The 17656-nt window shown below is 47.7% G+C and overlaps 1 protein-coding gene across 1 annotated transcript in view; it reads left to right on the top strand.

Moving 5' to 3' along the window:
• Window positions 1-1784: 1784 nt before the first annotated feature.
• The window catches only part of SMOC2 (SPARC related modular calcium binding 2), a 179658-nt gene continuing 163786 nt past the window's right edge, over window positions 1785-17656 (top strand). The window contains exon 1 of the mRNA XM_058534294.1: window positions 1785-1868. Coding sequence (XP_058390277.1) covers window positions 1785-1868 — 84 coding nt within the window. The remainder of the gene's footprint in view (window positions 1869-17656) is intronic.

Raw genomic sequence — 17656 nt, 5'->3', positions numbered from 1 at the left:
TAGTAGCAAATACCTTTTAAAAGATTTATGTCAGCTTTGAACGTAAATTTTCTTCTTTGGATGATCGTAGAATGAGCGGTATGCAGTGTTTACTTTTTTATTTTTACCTTAATTTTTATCAGCGTTTCCTAATAGCATTCCTTATTTGCTCAATCTTTTGCAGCTGCTCCGCTCACCTGTTTCTCGGGACCCACAAGCAGTCCCCAAGGAGTTTTATTATAATTTCCTTCCAAGCCCTCAAGCCAGGAGGAATGTCTTTAAGCGCTGAATAGATTCTCTGGGCTCTGGAATTTGAAGGAACATTCTTAGAGTGGCCCTCTTTCAGGAAGACACATTTCTTTCCATCTTTCCATGGCCCTAAGTCCATCACTTTCCTGATGAAAATGGAAAGATTTCTCCCTCCGCAGTCTGGCACCCAATGGTTCGAACAGCACACCCTTTGCCTCAGCAGCCAGTCCCAGAATTTGCTGATACAGTGGCCTCCCACCCAATTCAGAGCCCAAGTTTCAGATTAAACATGGAATTAAAAATCAGATTTGGATTTTCTATGGTTTGTTCTTTTTCCCAGTGCCTCTGACAAGTCAACTGAGGCATTGTTCTTGAAAATCTTCACTCTTTTGGTTTTCTGTGTGAGCCAGAATTAGGGCTTTTTCCTATAAAGTTGTAAGCCAAGGCTAAACTATTTCAGCAATGTTGTCTGCAGTGAGTACTATCCAGAGTCTGGGTGTGCGAACTTCTCTTGGTTTCCAACCAGTGTCCACGGAGGAGTCTGCAACTTCTGCAACCCCTGAGCTCACTGCATAAACACCTGACAGGCTTTGATGGGGCTGCTGAAAAGCAGCCACATTCTGCCACATTTGCCACGAGTCATCGCTACATGCAAGTCAGATCTCGGATCTCTGGGTCCAAAACACGCCCCGAGCGGGTCGACCTACGTCACGATGCCAAAGGCTTTCCGCTCTCCGTGAATTTCTGGACGGTGTTGTGTTGATGGCTGCCCTTGCTAGAGAGCCAGCTAATCAATCAGCAAGTTAAAGGCGACGTTCTGGACTGGACCAGGTCGCATTAGAGTCCGGAGGTCTAGGAGAACCATGGTGGGGGGTGGGGGTGGGGCTGCGGAGGAGCTGGGGGCTGACCTAGGCTTCGCTTTAACCCTGGTGGGTGAACCAGACCCGCAGGGGTGGTGGTACGTGGATCGGGTCAGTGCCCTGGGACGGGAGAAAGGCGCAGCGCATCTTGTGTTTGTGCCAGGCAGCTCTCCCAGGGCGCGCGCGCGTGTCTGTGTGTGTGCACGCGTGTGCGTGTGTGCGCGCGCGCAGGGAAGGAGGCATGCACACAGCGCCAACAGGCAACAGCACAGCCCTCGTGGCCCCTTCTCTGTCTCTTGCTCCCGCAGACCCGCGCCCGGGGCGGCCCCTCGGCCCGAGCGGGCATCCGAGCCGAGCGGGGCGCGGCGGCGGGCGCGGGAGGTGGGGCTGGGGGAGGAGAGGGGAGGGAGGAGGGAAGGAGGAGGATCCGGGAAGTTCTGCAGTTATTTGACAGGAGCCAGGGAAGCTGCAAAGAACGCGGAGGACCGCTCGGTGTCAGGAGGGCAGCTGGTCGAGTCCGGGCCGCCTGGAGTGGTGGGGAGAGGACCGCGAGCAGCCGCTCCGCCCGTGCGCTCGGCCGCTCTCGCTCACCCGGCTCCCCGGCCGCCGTGCCAGCGCGCAGGGCGCGGCCGCTGCTCCGAGTGTCGCCCGCGCCCTCCGGGGCCGAGAGCCCCCGTCGTCCCCGCGCGCGTCACCATGCTGCTCCCCCAGCTCTGCTGGCTGCCGCTGCTCGCGGGGCTGCTCCCGCCCGCGCCCGCGCAGAAGTTCTCGGCGCTCACGGTGAGTCCCGGCCCGCAGGGACCTGGCGAGCTCGCCTGCCGCCCCCTGCCGCTGGCCCGGCCCGTGTCCCCGCGCTCGCCTCGGGCCAAAGCGCTCAGGCGCGGGGAGCAGGTGACCCTCGGGAGGTGGCCCCTCCTCCCGCCTGCGAGGACAGGGCAGGTGGGGCCCGGGCCGGTCCGCGGCGTGCGCGCGGGGGGCTGGACGGCCACTGGCTGCGGCGGACTCCTGGGGTCCTGCCGTCCCGGGTGGGTGGGAGTTGCGAGTGCACTCGGGCGGCCTGCGTTCCCCCACTAACGGGTGGCCAGGGTCCCGCGCGGCAACAAGGTCTGGGAACGCCGGCGCCGGCCCGCGGACTGTCCGAGGGCGGACCCACCGTGGACTTGGGCCCCCACTCGCCGCTGACCGGTCGCCTGGAGTGCGTTTGTCCGCCGGCTGGGCTCTCGGCCCGTGCGCCGGGCGGACCAGGTGGTCGCTTGCTGGGTGAAGGGGCTGCAAGCGGTGGTCCTGACTCGTGGGCCCCACAAGGTTCCCCTGACTCTCCCAGAGACCCTTCCGAAGTGAATTTAGAAGATCAGATGACACTAAAACTAAAGATAATTTTTCACGCGTCCAGGCAGGCAGAAATGAGAAGGATGAAGCGGTGTCCACGTCCTGCGGTCCCTTTGCCCCTCTTGAGTCCTCTCCTAGGTGGGGGACAGCGTGCACGTCCGCGCTCCTGCCCGCGCGTGGGTCACCGCGGTTGAGCGCCGTGTGTTTTTCTTTCTTAGCTGCGACTTCTACGAGACAGTCTTGGCCGCCGGGGCGCGCGGTGCCAAGTGCGGAGCTGTGACCCAGCCGAGCCAAGCCGCCGCGGCTGGCCCAGGGCGGGCGTCTGCAGCCCCCAGCTTGGGCAGACCTCGTGGGCTCGCAGTGTTTGCAAACCCATAATTAATGCAATCTGCAGAAACGAAAACATTCCACTTAAATGTGTTTTTGAACAAGTGCTTGAGAAAACACGAAGGTAGAGGGAACACCTCTGGTGGACAGATGCTTTTAAGTGGTGGGCGACTTGTCCTGAAGGCGTTTATTGTATCGAAAATACCGACGGTTGAAACGAGCTGTGATCCAGTTCTGCTTTTCAGCAAATTTGAAGCAGTCCTGGGAGCCCTTTTTTTTTTTAAAGCAGTATGAGGGGGGAAGGAGTTGGTGAGTTCATTGTTCATACCTAAAATTCTTCTGGAGCCGTCCTCGGGTCCCTGCCTTGTGTCTCACGAATGACTTGTAGATTAGAGACTGCTCCCTGGAAGCTGGAAGGAGGTTTTCACAAGCTTGGCTTTCCCTGGAGAATTTTTACCTCCCCAGAGAGGACGTCAAACCATATTTACTGTATGTGTTCGTGTGTCCATCCATCCATCCACGCATAGGTACACACACACACACACACACACACACACACACACACACACACACACAAAACAGACCTCCCCTCCTAGCAATTTAAGGGCCATAGAGAAACGGAGACCAATTCTCAAAATGAGACCCTAGCATTTTCTTCCCAAGTTTAGCAGCAGGTTAACTACAGTTGTCACAGATTTCCTGAAAGTGCAAAAGGTGGACTGTCACCTGCCTGCTGTCCTCGGGTGCCTTGGTCTGCAGAATAGAGGTGGTGAGTTACTGGAACAGTCAAAGTCTCTGTAGGTCTTCTTCCCTCTCCCCCCTCCACACCTCTTATTTATCATTTGCTTTAACCCTCCGGTCCTTCTTCCTGAGACTGCTCCGAGGCTTTCCTGGGTGCAGCGATGGCAGCTCCATGTGGGATCCGTGTGCCGCAGTGGACTGTGCACATGATGCCAGTAGTGCCCTCTGACTGCACTTCCCCAGAAAACTGTTTGCCTTAAAACCACATTTGCAAATAAAATGCTGTGTTGCTTTTGCTTCTGGGAGAAAAGTTTAAAGCCATAAAATGTTTTAGCACACTACTTCCCATCCCAACCCCCCAATCTAGGACATCCAGACGTTAGTTGATAGGTCACGAGGAAATGTTAGATGTGCTGGATTTTTCTGTGGTGCTAAACTCTTTTCAGATCCCCTCCTAGTATTTGAGGATCTCTTTTGTTCCCCAGAGGAATGGTTTTCTTTCTACAAGATTTATGTCTTTTCTCTAATAAGTCAGAGAGGCAGCATCAGTCCATGGGAGACCGGGGGTGACAGCTACGTGTCTTCTGGATGTGTGACCCTAGGCAAGTTACTTAACTCTCCTAATCTTCAGTTTCCTTATCTGTAAAGTGGGGATAAAGTAATGATATCCTTTTTTTTTAAAGCATGTTTTGAGGATTAAAGATAAGGTTTTTAAATACGCCCAGTGCACATTAGTTCCCCAATTAACATTATTTTTGATGGCACCCATGCCATTGGCCCATATGAGATAGTTTTAAAAGCCATAATTGTCAGCTCACGTGTCCCTGTGTGATTCTGTGTACGTGGGCGTTGGCTTCCTGGGGTTTTTGCCTAGCACAGACACCTGGAGCACACCTCCGTATGTGTGAGCTTGGCTGAGGTAAGGCATGTAGGACCAGACAGGCACTTGAGGACAAAACACGGTTCTGATTCTCTGTCTCCTTCTCTTCCATCCATTCCTTTTCACGTAGAAACAGGAGGACTCATCGCCTCCGTGGGGTTTAGAAGTTTGTCACTGGACCTGATCACCTCTACTGCTTTGTGTTCAAGACTAAGAGAATCTGCTTTGCTTGAAAATGATCTTTTTTTTCCCTACCAAAGTCATTTTTTAGAAATGGCACCATAAGGCCCTTTGTGTTTTTTCTTAGGACTTTCTGGCTTTGCCTCATCTCCTGGTCATCCATCAGACCTCAGTGTTATTTCCAATCAACAGCTGTTGTTAAGTGTGTCCAATCTACCCTAATCTGAATCCACATCTATTTCTTTCTTGAAGAAGTAGGTACATTCTAAGACCAGACCACATCCATTTCTCACATGAATGCTTCACTTTTTCACCCCTTTTTATTGCTAATGGCTGAGACTAGGGAATAATTTCCGGTATAAATTGTTTTGGTTACACATGATTATATTCTTCAAAGAGTGAACAGACATGATCATAATTCTTCTACTTTGTCGTAGGTGTAGTTATATGGATTTTCACAGACCAGCCAGTAAACCCGTGTCTGGGTGTTTTCTTGAGGACCTCTGAGGAACACTATTACCCACCCCCACTTCCCAGAAGCATTTGAGATAGGGCCAATCAATTCACTTTGGAGCTGACTAAATGGCGTTTTGCTCATACTTAGAACATAGAAGTTAAGTTACCTCCCTTCTCATACCGTCTCTTACTGCCAACGGATGATGCGCCCCTGGGTTCATATCCAGGACTTCGTTGTGAGCTCTTACTCAGTGTTTCTATGTTCCAGGCCCTCTATTAAGGGCACTTGTATGTGTTTTCTCACTTAACCCTCACAACAACCTAACTGGAAATGTTCTGTTGTGGCCACGTTCAAGAGATGAGGACACTGATGTTTGCAGAGCCCCTGAAGAGCCCCTGGACACGCAGCTGATCTACATGCTTCCAAAATTCAACCTGAAATTATTTGTCTTCCTTCCTTCTTTGTCTTCAGGGTTCCCTGCACTATTTTCTGCCTCCCCTTTGGGAACTTTATAATTCTTCACTGCCTTTCCCCTCTCAGACTGGGTGACCTTCAGTACCTTCTCCCCGGGGTCAGGCCCACGGTGGGTGCTCAGGACTTACTGGTCTGGGGGAATGGGTAAGGACAGAGTTGAAATGGCTGTTTTCACCCTGTCTGTATCTATTTGCTTTGAAAGGGAAAGAAGGAGATGGAAAAACAGTATCTGCTCACATCTAAATTTTAAAATGCTTTGTTATTAGCAAGTCCATGAGAGACTCTAACATTCATGTTGCTGAAACAGCAAAAACAAAATGCTCTCCCACTTCCTGGGCAATTGTGGTATGAAATGCATCCATCACCCTGTTTTGATGCTGTTTCACTCAATGTCGAATATTGTAGGGAGTGATTATGGTTTTTTTCTTCTCGCACTGCAAATGCTCTGAGCACATTTGATGCTCTGGGAAGGCTGCATTTCGTTCATCAGCAGAAGACGGACCACGGAGGTGGTTAAGGAGAAGGAAACTAAACACAATCAAAATTTTCCAACCTAGAAACCCATTTACATGGCGACTAAAAACCCAAACATCTGGAGGACTCACTTTAATTTTGATTTGAAATCAAGACCATAAATAAAACTATAAGCAACTTCAGGCCCTAACAAGATTGTGCAGTAAATGGGCATTGATGTAACATAGGTTGCAATGGTTCAGGACAGAACAGATTTCTAAGTAATTCTAGATCAAAATAAGCCTTAAGGACAATCTAGGATTTTAGAGTGGGGGCTGTTATTAAGATTGGCAGTGGGATGGAGGTCAAGGGAAACATTTGTATTTTTGAATTTAAAGATACACTATTCCACTCATACAAGACACAGACTTAGAATGATGAATTTCCAGTAGGATTTTGAAACTGGGAAAATTTCAGAAATATTTTCTGAGTTCATTTACAGAAGATTGGACTTATTACCTTTGTATTTCCTCTATTGGTGATGTTGGCGATGGGACAAGATTCCACCATTAATAATTGTACCTCTTTAGAGTTTGAATAACACTTAATATATCGAATAATTTAACTGAAGCCTACAAGAGGGAAGATTTCAGAAAAGGAAATCCTAAAATTTCATATGGGCTAAGAAGAAATTATTCTAAAAGTGAAAATAACAGACATTCTCAATTCTCAATTCTCAGCTCAATAGGCTGAAAAAGCGAAGAGCAAAGATCTGTAATAAAACACAGATAAATAGAACCAAGTAAAATGTTACCTCATGCTTATATTGTCAGGATTAAAAAAAAGAAATTATAAATGGAAACGTATACTGCACTATCTGGCCAAATTTAACTAGAACTTTCAACATGCGGACAGTCTCAGAATGGCTATGGGAACCGTATTATATCCAGATTTTTATTGTGTATAACATAATGTAGCATATTAACTAATTAGGCTGGCATTCAAGAGAAGGTGAAGAAATGTCAAATTAGTAAGTGAACTCTTTCTTCCTTCAAAATAGATCTTTCCTCTTTTTACTTTCTTCTTTTCTTTGGTCATCACTTTTATTTCTCTTCTGCCTAAATTACAGTTAATTCCCTTTGCTTCTCCTGTCTCCAACATACTGACCATGAATGTGACTATTTCTATTTTAGCACTTGCTGAAATGCCATAAGAGGTTTTTGAGTTTCTATTCTTCATCTTCTTTCCTGTAAAAGCGTTTGTCAGTTCCCCTCTATGGAGCTCCGTCCTGGTGGCCAGCTGGCTGTGGTGGGTGGGCCACTACAGTCATTCTATCCCCAGCATCATATTACTGACCCCATCCATTAGCAAGCCCCATGCCTATTTTTTTTTTTTTTTGGGTAAGCCAACTCTTAACATTTGAGGTTGCTGGCAAAGCGTCTTCCAATAATAATGAAGTTTCAGAAAGCATGAAGAGTTTAAGGTAAACACAATAATCTGTGGTACGTTTGATCAGTGGTTCAGAGCACTTCAGTATGGCATAATCTATTAGGCTCATTTCATTTGGATGTTCTCAAATCTGTTGGATTTTAGTCACTTCTTAAATAACAAATTCATCAGTGTGTTGGCAAAATAATGCTGTATCGAATAAGTTGACCTTGCCCAAGTTGGATTGTTTTGTTTATTTATCTTCTATACTGTTCAGTAATCAAGGCACTAGAAACAAATGAGTCCACCTGACCTACTAGATAGGTGCAATCGTAGACAATTGATTTCCTTTTGGGGATTAGGAAAATCTGTCTGACTTCCCGTGGCTTTGCCTGCCCTGGTCAGATCCATCCCATCCCAGCCCACAGTGGACAAAAGAATGTGGTAGGCATTTTTCTAGACCATGCCAAGACATTCCCGTATTGTGAATAAGGAGATGATATTGAGGTGGAGTTGTGAAGGGTGAAAGCACCTGTGGGAGAGACTCTTTGGGACATTGAGCTGAACTTGGGAGGCCCTCGGTGACCTGGGAGAGGGACCCTTCTCTCCTCTCTCATCTGCTCTCAGGAGCAGCAGAAGAGAAGGCACTATGCCACTCGCGGAGCTGGAAGAAGACTTTTCACAGCTCCTCTTGCCTAATTGAGACAGCAAGTGCCGTCTGAGAAGCAGCGGACCTTTTCTTCCTCTGAGTGAGCTACATTTTTATGTTTTAATGAAAAGTTAACTAAGAAATGTTTTTATAGCACTCTGAGGAGTGATGGAAAAGTACATTCCTGAGTGGGTAGACTGATGATTTTAATTTCTCGGGGACCTTTTCAGTTTTAGGGTGGTAAGCTTTGTAATTGCCTTAATTACCTCTGTGGTTTGGCAGACACATTTCACCAAACCTTTTCCAATTTCATTATAACTCTAATTGCCTTAGGTGTTGTCGATCTAATATGTCACTCAAAATCTAACCCCAGTGTTCAATTTTTTACATATAATTACCTTTTTCTCCCTTCCTTTCCTCACCTCTAGTTGCTGTTTTGACCCACCGTCGGAAGAACTGAACCTAGACGTGCCTTGTCTTCATTGTGTCTTGTTGATGTTTCCTGATTACTAACGTAGCTAATTTATGCAGAGACTACTCCCTCTTCACATGAAGTCCATTCACATACGTGCACTTTTCTTACTCTGCCATATATTTTGTAAAACATTGAGAAAAATATACAAATCAAAAGAAATATCAGAATACTCTGCATAACTTTTCTCACAGTTTTAAAGGCCATTATTGTATTCTTCCTTCCATAAGAAATCAGAGTCTCCCAAGATACACAAATAAGAGCCAATCACTCTTAAATACAAAATAAAAGGTAAATTCCACATATGCTTATCATTTTAAAAAATAATTCAACAGATTTGAATGAAAGTATTAGAGCAGAATTTAGTGCATTGTTTGTTTTCACATGTATATTACTTCATTTCTCCTAGGACTTGGGTCTGTGCAATCAAGACATTTTAAAAACACCAGTACATTTAAAATTAATTTTTAAAAATGACTTTTGAAAAAAAGAAGTTAGTGTCCTGCCATATTGTGGTGGCTGGCGGGGTCAAGACTGTCAAATGAATGGCATTTTGAAAGGTCATAGCCAATTTTGGGGTATCACTCCCTGTGTGGAAAAAGCGCTCCCTGGCACCCTTTCTGTGAAGTGCCATGAAATTTAACACAGTATAAAATGTATGTCAAGCTTTTCCATCACACTTTTGTCTCAAAAAGCAGTCGCATTAAATATACCTGTTTTAAGAGGGACTGTTAGATTCTTCACAGTGAAATGCTGAGTCAAAGAACTGACAAATTGTCAAGTCCCATCTCCACCCCTGGTCAGGACTCAGCTCTCAAGGCAAGTCCCCCACTTCTCACCAGAGACTCGAGAGTTGCAGTCAACACACTGTCATAGCTTCTTCCATTCGAGGTGTTTGTCTATGAGGAGGAGGAGGAGAAAAAGAGAGAGGAGCAGGAGAGGGAGAGAGGAAGGCCTGTCTCCTGTGGAGCCAAACGGAATGTTCTGACACATGGCCCTTGGCGAAGAAGGCCAAGGCCCGGGAGTGCTTTGTCTTTCAAAAACACACGCACATAGAGTTCCAAACATTAAAAAGAGAGAGAATATGAACATTCTGGTGCCTGCTCTAACGCTGTTCCTTATGGAATAAAATCTGTCATAAGGAGGATTCTTCTTGGACCTCATGTAAGAGGTTGTCGAGTAAGGAGGCTGGCACGACGTGGGTGTTAATGAGGGCTGAGAGTCACGTAATCTCCACAGGGTCATCCACTGATGAATCAGCAAGAACTAACACTGTTCCATAGGCCCTTTATTATATACTTCAGCATCACTAGGTCTTCTGACAGCCAGACCCCCTTCCTGATGCATCCATATCTTCCTGTCCCTGAGCTCTTTCTTCTCAGGCCCTCAGAGAAGGTTCTCTCTTTGGTGTTTGGAGGAAGATTAAGTGAGTTACTGATATCTAGGCACTCCCAGCGTCTACCCAGCCTTGCACCCTGGTCCTCTCATCGTCCCATCTAAGGAATCACCGCAGGCCCCAAGGCTCCACTTCTCTTTCTGAACTTTCCCCTCTCCCTGCTGAGCCCTGGTTGATTAATACCCTTTTACGCATGTGGCCCTCACTTCCAGTCGCGGTATCACGAAGGCAGTTGGTCACTGAACAGCAGAGCATCACCTTCCCCAATGGCTCAGGTGTGGGGTTGGCTCCCCTTCCTAAGGACTTTCTAAATTTGAGATTCTGTAATGCCAGTCTCCCTGGTAGCTGATTTTTTCAATGTTTTGAACCCGTAATTGGTACTTTATAGATTGCTCCTATTAACACTAGATTTGCATCCTGATCCTGTTATCCCAGGTTGGAAATGTCCCCTCCAGGTTATGCAGATTTGTTAATCACTCCTCTGTCTTCAACACACCTGAGGGGTAGGCTAGGCCTCCCTCCCTCCCAGAAGATGAGACACAGCCCATTTCCCTTTGCCGCTTTGATTCATCGCACCAGGGCAAAAGCCCCAGAAGATGTGGAAATGTCTACCCTCCCTCCACACTCCCCCCAGAATCGGTGACTGAAAAATCATCAATGAAACACTGACTCCCAGGTACACGTTACTATACATCTCACTCTAAAAAGCTTACACTAATCCAGTGGTTGACCCTGTGCATAAGGTTGTTGGTGCTCAGGACTGCTGCTCCTCACCCTGCCAGCGCCTTGTGCTCAGGCGTCTTCTGGAAACAGGTGATTGCATCTGGAACCTGGGGTTACAACTTCTGTGTAATATAATCAATTGTCTTGCATTCTCTACCTGTCCTCTTAGAGCAGAGAGCGCCAGCCTTCTGTGTTTTTACAATGGCATCTCATGTGTCCTCGTCACGTCCCTGCCAGGCAGCTCTGTATAATTCTTGGCTGTATATATTTCAGGTTTTTGTAAACCCCTCAGGGTAAGGAAAGTGAGTAACAGCTCGACTTGAACACACACGTTTGCTGAGTTCTGGCTTCCCGGGTCCACAGATGCGTGCTCCTCCTGATGATCAGTTCTTCATTCTTAAAAGATTTATCTTTTGGAGGGAGTTGCCAGAGATAGATCTTTCTTTTCATTCAGAGATATAATCCGGTGGAGTCATGAATCCCTTTTGGTGCACTCTTGCTGTCTTTCCTACCTTTCACATCCCGCCTGCAACACAGGTGCTGTTGCCCAGCTGGTGTGTGGAGGAGCCTGTCTCCCCCTTGGGTGGAAGCTGTTGGTTCTCGGGTTCCACGCATCGACCACAGGAGGGAGCCCAAGAACAGCCTGGCTCCCTGTTAGAGGGGGAGGGGTGGTGGAGGTGGGGTTTGGGGTTAAGACCACTGGCAAAACTTCTGCCACCTTGATGACAAAAGGAGCCCTCGGGTGGGTCTCCGCTGAGCGTGAGCTCAGGCAGTACATTCAACTTTCCAGTTTTAAAGATCTGACTCACGATGCACAGAGGCTAAATGAGAGAGTTTAAAAACAAGGACGTTTTTATTTGATGTTTCTAGCAACTTTATTTGGAAGTCTGGGATATGCATGCTAAATCCAGTGCTAATGTTCAAATATCAGATAAGAGTGCTATGTTACTGAAGGAGGGTTTTGGTTTTAAATAACCAGGGTCAGGAGAAGTATCTGAGTGGGGTCGTCTGCGGGGCCCTGAACTGCTAACTAGGATGCTGTTTTCTTTCTGCTGCAAGATCTGTGCACTTAGTGAGTCGATGTTATTTAAAGCAGTGGCTTAACTTATTTTATCTGTTAAATGAATATGATATTTCAGCTTGTCCTGGGATAGAAGTGCTCAAATAGGTCAATTTTATGATGGATTTTAACCTGAAAGAACAATAACAGTGGAAATCAGAATTCTGTGCTCAGGCTTTCCAAGTCTTCTCCGAGTGAGCCTTTCCCTGTAAATTTTGCAAACACGCTGTACGGGAAGAAGACTCCAGCAGTGACTTGCCAACTCTCATCTCCTTTAGATGCATTCTTTCTGACCTCTCAGAGGCAGCAGGCTCAGAAGCTGTTTAAGTTTCTTTGCATCCAAAAATCTGAAGGAAATTTTGAAAAGTTATTATTGGCCCCATTCAGCTTTATGGCATCATTTCCCTTCCCTCCTTCCTACCTGTTTTCTCTCTGAGTTCTTTTTTATGTGACAAAGGAGGGCGAGCATCTGCTGGCCACAGCTGCAGGTTGTCCCACAGACTTTCTTTCTAAAGGTCACGGAAGGAGGCTGGGCCTGCTGTCTGGAGTTTTCCATTCTCCGGCCATGACTTGTTCAGAGCCTGGTGTCTGTTTCCAGCTCAGCCGAGCCTGTGTCATTGTCCCTGTGTTGACATGGGGGACTGAGTAGCCCTGCAGGTTGATGCCTTGTCAGAGGGGCTTCCTCGGGGGGTCTGAGGGTCCTGGGCTGTGCCACAGTCAGCCAGAGGCCCCGGCATCGCCTCTCTGTCCCTCAGATGTCTGTGTGCTGACCCCCCAGGCCTGGGCACACCCTGGACACTCCATGGGGGGAAGCCCATGTCCTGTGAACTCAGGGCAGTTCAGTTTTGAATCCAATGTCTCTTCAGCTGTGGGCACACATCCCCGTGTCCCCCTGCGTGTGTGAGGTTTGTGTCAGGAAATCTGGGCAGGTGACTGAGGAGCAGGGACACCTGGGGGTGCACCAGGGAGCACGTGGGGTTCCCTGTGGGGAAAGGGTGCCCTCCAGGCCCCGGGCACTTCCCCTGCAGCCCTCCCTTCTCAGAGGTGTTGTCATACCAGCCTTCGTCCTGAGATCTCTTCCTTTTCTTCTTACTCTACCCCAAATGCGCAGGATGCCAGAGTCTAATCCTATAGATGTGGTTGCAATAATCCTCGCAGAACACCAGTGGCGGCCCCATGACATGTTTCCAAGCCGCATCTATGAGTGAGGCTGGGATCGCAGCTTCATCTCTGGCTCCTGTGCACACGGGTCGGGCTGCTCTCGGCGCCAGAACTCCCGCGGCCTTTCTGGATCGTGCTGGAAATTGGTGTGGATGAGGTGGGCAGGACAGTAGGCCCAGAAGAAGGAAGGCACTGGTTTTTCTGAAAGCTTTGTTCTTTCTCTGTTTCCCACTAGTCTAACAGGAATACCCCTGTTCTATTTCTTCTGTGGTTTTAGTTGTTTCATGGCTAACTCCCCTATTTGCTGTCTTTCTCTGGTGACATTCATGGCACAGCATGTGGCCAGTCCTTTTCACCTGCAGTAAAAGTGGACAGTGTCGGCCCCATGAAGAGACAGACTCTGATGTGGAATTTAGCACAATGCAGGCCTCTTGGACTCATTCTGAAAAGGCTGCAGGGACCTCATGGTGACGTAATCCTGCAGGCTTGGCCCCAAGATAAGACTGTTGGGGGGCTCCAGTGCAGGAGGATGCCTCACCACAGCCCCTAGGGGCCTCGTCATCAGATAGCGAGTGTCAGTGGGCAGCAGGACTTAGCCGGCCTCCTCTGGAGGGGATGGGCTCACCTTGCCCGTCGAGGGATCAGGGTGCCACCTGTCCTGTGGTCCACGGCTCTGTGGCCAGCGGTTCTGGCTGTGATTCCTGGATTTACCACTCACGGGGGGCCAGCTGCAGAGTCTCAGTCTTCTGTGCCGCAAGATGGGAGAATGTCCTCTTCCATCACCGTGCCCTGTGGTCCCTTTTGTCCTTGTCAACATGCGTTCCCTCCGTTGCTCTGGAATAGAGTTTGGCTCCTTCAGGGAAATGAGGGCCCCCTGGGCTGGACCAGCCCCTCCATGGCCCACCTCCCACCAGCTCTTCTCGTCCTGGCGCAACCCCACCCCACCGTGCCTACACCGCACTGGTGTTCTGTGGTTGTTGCCCTCCACCCCTATCTTGCCACAGACGCCAGCTCTTTCTCCAGGAAGGCTTCCTCCAAGAATGCCAGCTCCATGGGGAGGACGCAGAAAGCTGGGGTGTTCAGTTAGGCATATGGTTATTATTCTTTTTCTCATTTTATAATGATTAAAAGCTAATTTCGTAAGTATTTTGGAAATTAGCATCATGGAGCAGTTTAATTTTATGGAAATTGTAAAGCACTTCCTCTGCTGTCATTAATAATGCAGAAATAATAGTTAATGTCACACTGACTGTCTTCAGGGTCCTGTTCAAAGTGAGCTCCCCGTTGACTCCTCTGCCCCTCACAACACCTCCATGCGGTTGGACTCCTCTGCCCCTCACAACACCTCCGTGCGGTGGGCGCTGTGGTTGTTCCCGTTTTGCAGATAAGGAAATTGGGACACAGAGGGATTAACTGAGGTGCCCAGGGTCACCCAGCTAATAGTCATGGGCCTGGTGAGTTCCTGACACGATGGATCAGATGGAAGATACAGTCAGTGCAGGTTTGTAAATGAGAACCTCAGAGCCAAAGGCTTGAGCCTCACTCAGTGACATGTTTCATAGACTCGTTCCGGTCGAGGTCACAGAGTCCTCTAGATTCATGGACGAGGAATCTGGGTCATGGACAGGAAGCACAGCAGAGGACAACCTGGACATCTGGAAGGAAAGTTCTCCAAACAGATACTTAGAAGCTGAGTGCTTCCCATTAGTCATGCCTAGGACGACCCGAGGGAGAGTTAAGGAAATGCAATATTGGCGCTAGGTGAGGGCAGAAGGAAGGCATCTTAGGTCTGTAGCTGGCCCCTTGGGGCAGAGGAGGTGTTTATGGTTTCAGGAAGCCCCGGAGGTGGCGTGGTGGGAACCAGTGTGGGGGGCTTGGCTGGATTTTGCTCCCTGGGCGCTGGTTCCCTCATCTCTGAATCTCACCTATCTTTCAAGTAGTAGGTGTTTGGCTTCTGTTATCATGATTGATCCATGTTTCTCTCACTGAAGTTTTGAGCTCTTTAGAGATCCTTCGAAGGCAACTTTTAATTTATCGTAAATAAGATACAATTCCCTTTGCTTGACCGATAATCCGAAAGATTTTCTCAGGTGTACTTCGTTTGCCTCAAACTCATCCGGCAACACTACAAGACGATTAAGAACACCTAGGACGCACACATGTAAATGACCACAGGACTCCTCAAAGGAGATAAACCCCCTCACTTCCAGTCCTCCAAGCAGCTGTTTAGGAAGAAATGATGGAACATCCTTCTTAGGAGATTAAAAGAAATTCTAGAAACAATGTAACAACATAACAGACATTTTGAAAAATAACAACGCCGATCTATAATGGTACCACCCGACATATCTTCTCGATTTTGTGGTGTCCTCTTTAAGACTTTCTTGTGTGATTTTTTAAAAAATATTGTTATGATGATAATTTTTTGCCTTTTCTACTCGGTAACATTTAGGGCTAGCACAGCTGCAGGAGAGAATGAGTCTATCTTCATTCCTGTGCGCCTCACACATCTGAGCGTTACAAGTGGGTTTTATAGATCTGTGCATCAGTCGCTTCATTTTCTCATGAGAAACCTGAGCCCGGGCAGCTGGGGCTGCCAGGTGTGCAGCCCAGGGGTCTGGACTCAGCTTCAGCAGCTTTCTCTCACGCTCGTTTGCTGGCTTGATGTTGAAAGTGAATTTAATGCAAGATGTTAACAAAAATGATTTCAGCATCTAAACCTTCGTGCTATCTTACATTCATTATTGTGAAGAACTTATTTTGGTGGAAATGTGTTAATAGACAATAGCATCACTTTTTCAAATTAAAGGTGCAAAATAATGTGACCGCCATTGTGGATGTTCTTAGGTTTGCATCTTGTTAAACGGTTGTGAGTAACAACCTGTGCGTTGGGTGAGCCTGAGGATGGCTGGAGGAGATCCTGGACCTTGGCTCCAAACTCCAGATGTCCTGGTATGTGTCTGTAAGATGTCAGGCCTTCTGTGGTATTTTGGTTTAAAGGATAAGGAAAATTTAACTGCATTCCCCCATGGTGTTCAGTATGCTGTGAGTTTCAAGAGAAGCACTTGTGAAGCCTTGTTGGGCAATTTTTAGAGAATCTCTAAAAATGTGACATGGAGGATGACTTTTTAGGTGTCCACCCTTTCACTCGAAGCCAAATGACTGGGTTTAATGTAGTGGCTTTTCATTTGACTATTGTGTTGAGTTTTCTAACGCGTTCTTTTAATCTTGAGTAAGAACCTGACGTTGAGTTTCACTGCACTTGGAAGCATTTTAGGTGTTAACTAGAATCTGTGCTCTAGGAGCACATTTACTGAGGTAGAATCTTGCTCTTTGACGTGCATGGAGACAGACAGTTCTCATGAGTAAATCTGGTAAGTCAGCACAGAACAGACACTCGGGGTAGGAGATGAGGCGAGGTGTTGGAAACGCCGCTCTGCTGCTCCTGAGGACAGTGACCCTCCAGGTGTGGGTGCTGGTGCTCGTGTCAGATTGGGTTTTCTCAGGGTAGTCTTGCTGGAAGCCTTTGCTTTGAGGTTTTCGGGACTCCCGTGAGCTCTCTGCTCCAGCGGTGGTCACCCGTCCTCCTCCCATCGGTTCCTGCGTGGCCCAGACCTCATTTCCCCTGTTTTGGAGCCCCTGTTGTCTCCTGGTGTTGGACTCATGTGAGGCTCGCATCCAGAGGTGCATTCAGACGACAGAGGTGGACGCACACAACTCGGATGTTCAACGGAAGTCGAGGCTGCAGGCTTTGCAGAGATATTGAGGAAGAGGGATGGACAGTGAATTTAGGGGATGCAGGGCCAAGGGGTGCCCTGAGGAACTGAGGAAGTGAGCAGACCTTGGGTGTCTGTCTACTCTACGTGCAGTGCTGTGTGACTTAGCGAGAGAGCAGAAGCAAAACTCGCCCTTGGGAAAAGGGCTAAGTGGATGATCAGCTAGGAAGAGAAACTGATAGTCCTACAGTTTCTAAGATTCAAATGATTTTTATAAAGGTTTCTTAAGAATTCTAAATAATTTCTAAATTTCTTATAATACTCTAAAAAGTCATCTAATTGGAAGGTGCCCACATATATTTGAGGACACTCTTTGGATCAAAACAGTCCGATTCCTGTGCGAAAGCAGACTTTCAGGGTCAGCCTGCTCCTGCATCATCAGGGAAGTCACCACCCCTCCCCCACCTACCCAGGTCTCAGGTTCTCTGTCCTTAAAATACACCACCTACCCAAACTTGAAAAACAGAAAATATTAAAGTGCAGGATGAAAATTATCTGCTTAATATTAAGTAATATGCCCTTTTTTCCCTATATTTACCTTAAGGATAACCTCATTTTAGTAGATGGAAACATGAGTTGTGAAGATGTGACAGCTGGAGGAAATTTACAGTTCTAGAACGTTATAATGAAGCAATTTCAGGGTCAAGTTGATATCTGCTGGGTATATTGAGTTCTAACGTACATGAAGATCGTTCCCGGATAATAGGAAGGAAGGGCAATTACTTGAGTGTTTTGCAATGTTAGTAAAATCTGAGAGTTTAGATTTTTCCATTTCATGCATGTGGACAGTTGAAGGAATTGGATATTAGAATGTAAAGGAATGTGAAGGCTGGGGGAGGTGAACGTCCCCAGAAGGGAGGTAGATTGGATGCAATCAGGTGAGATGTCTGGAAAGTGAAGAAAGAAGATTAAGGGTCTTCTGGGTAATATCCTGTCCTTACTGAAAGCGCCAACCTGAAAAAATACCTTTCCTAACACTTCTCAGATGATCAGGAGACGGCAGGCCCAGGCAGGGCCCCGGGCTGAGACGGTGTCATCAGAGGGGCAGTGGGAGTGTGTGGT

This window comes from Diceros bicornis, chromosome 39 (assembly GCF_020826845.1).
Source record: "Diceros bicornis minor isolate mBicDic1 chromosome 39, mDicBic1.mat.cur, whole genome shotgun sequence".
NCBI classification, from domain to species: domain Eukaryota; kingdom Metazoa; phylum Chordata; class Mammalia; order Perissodactyla; family Rhinocerotidae; genus Diceros; species Diceros bicornis.
Note: the sequence above shows the minus strand (reverse complement) of the source record. Positions and strands in the feature narration are given on the sequence as shown.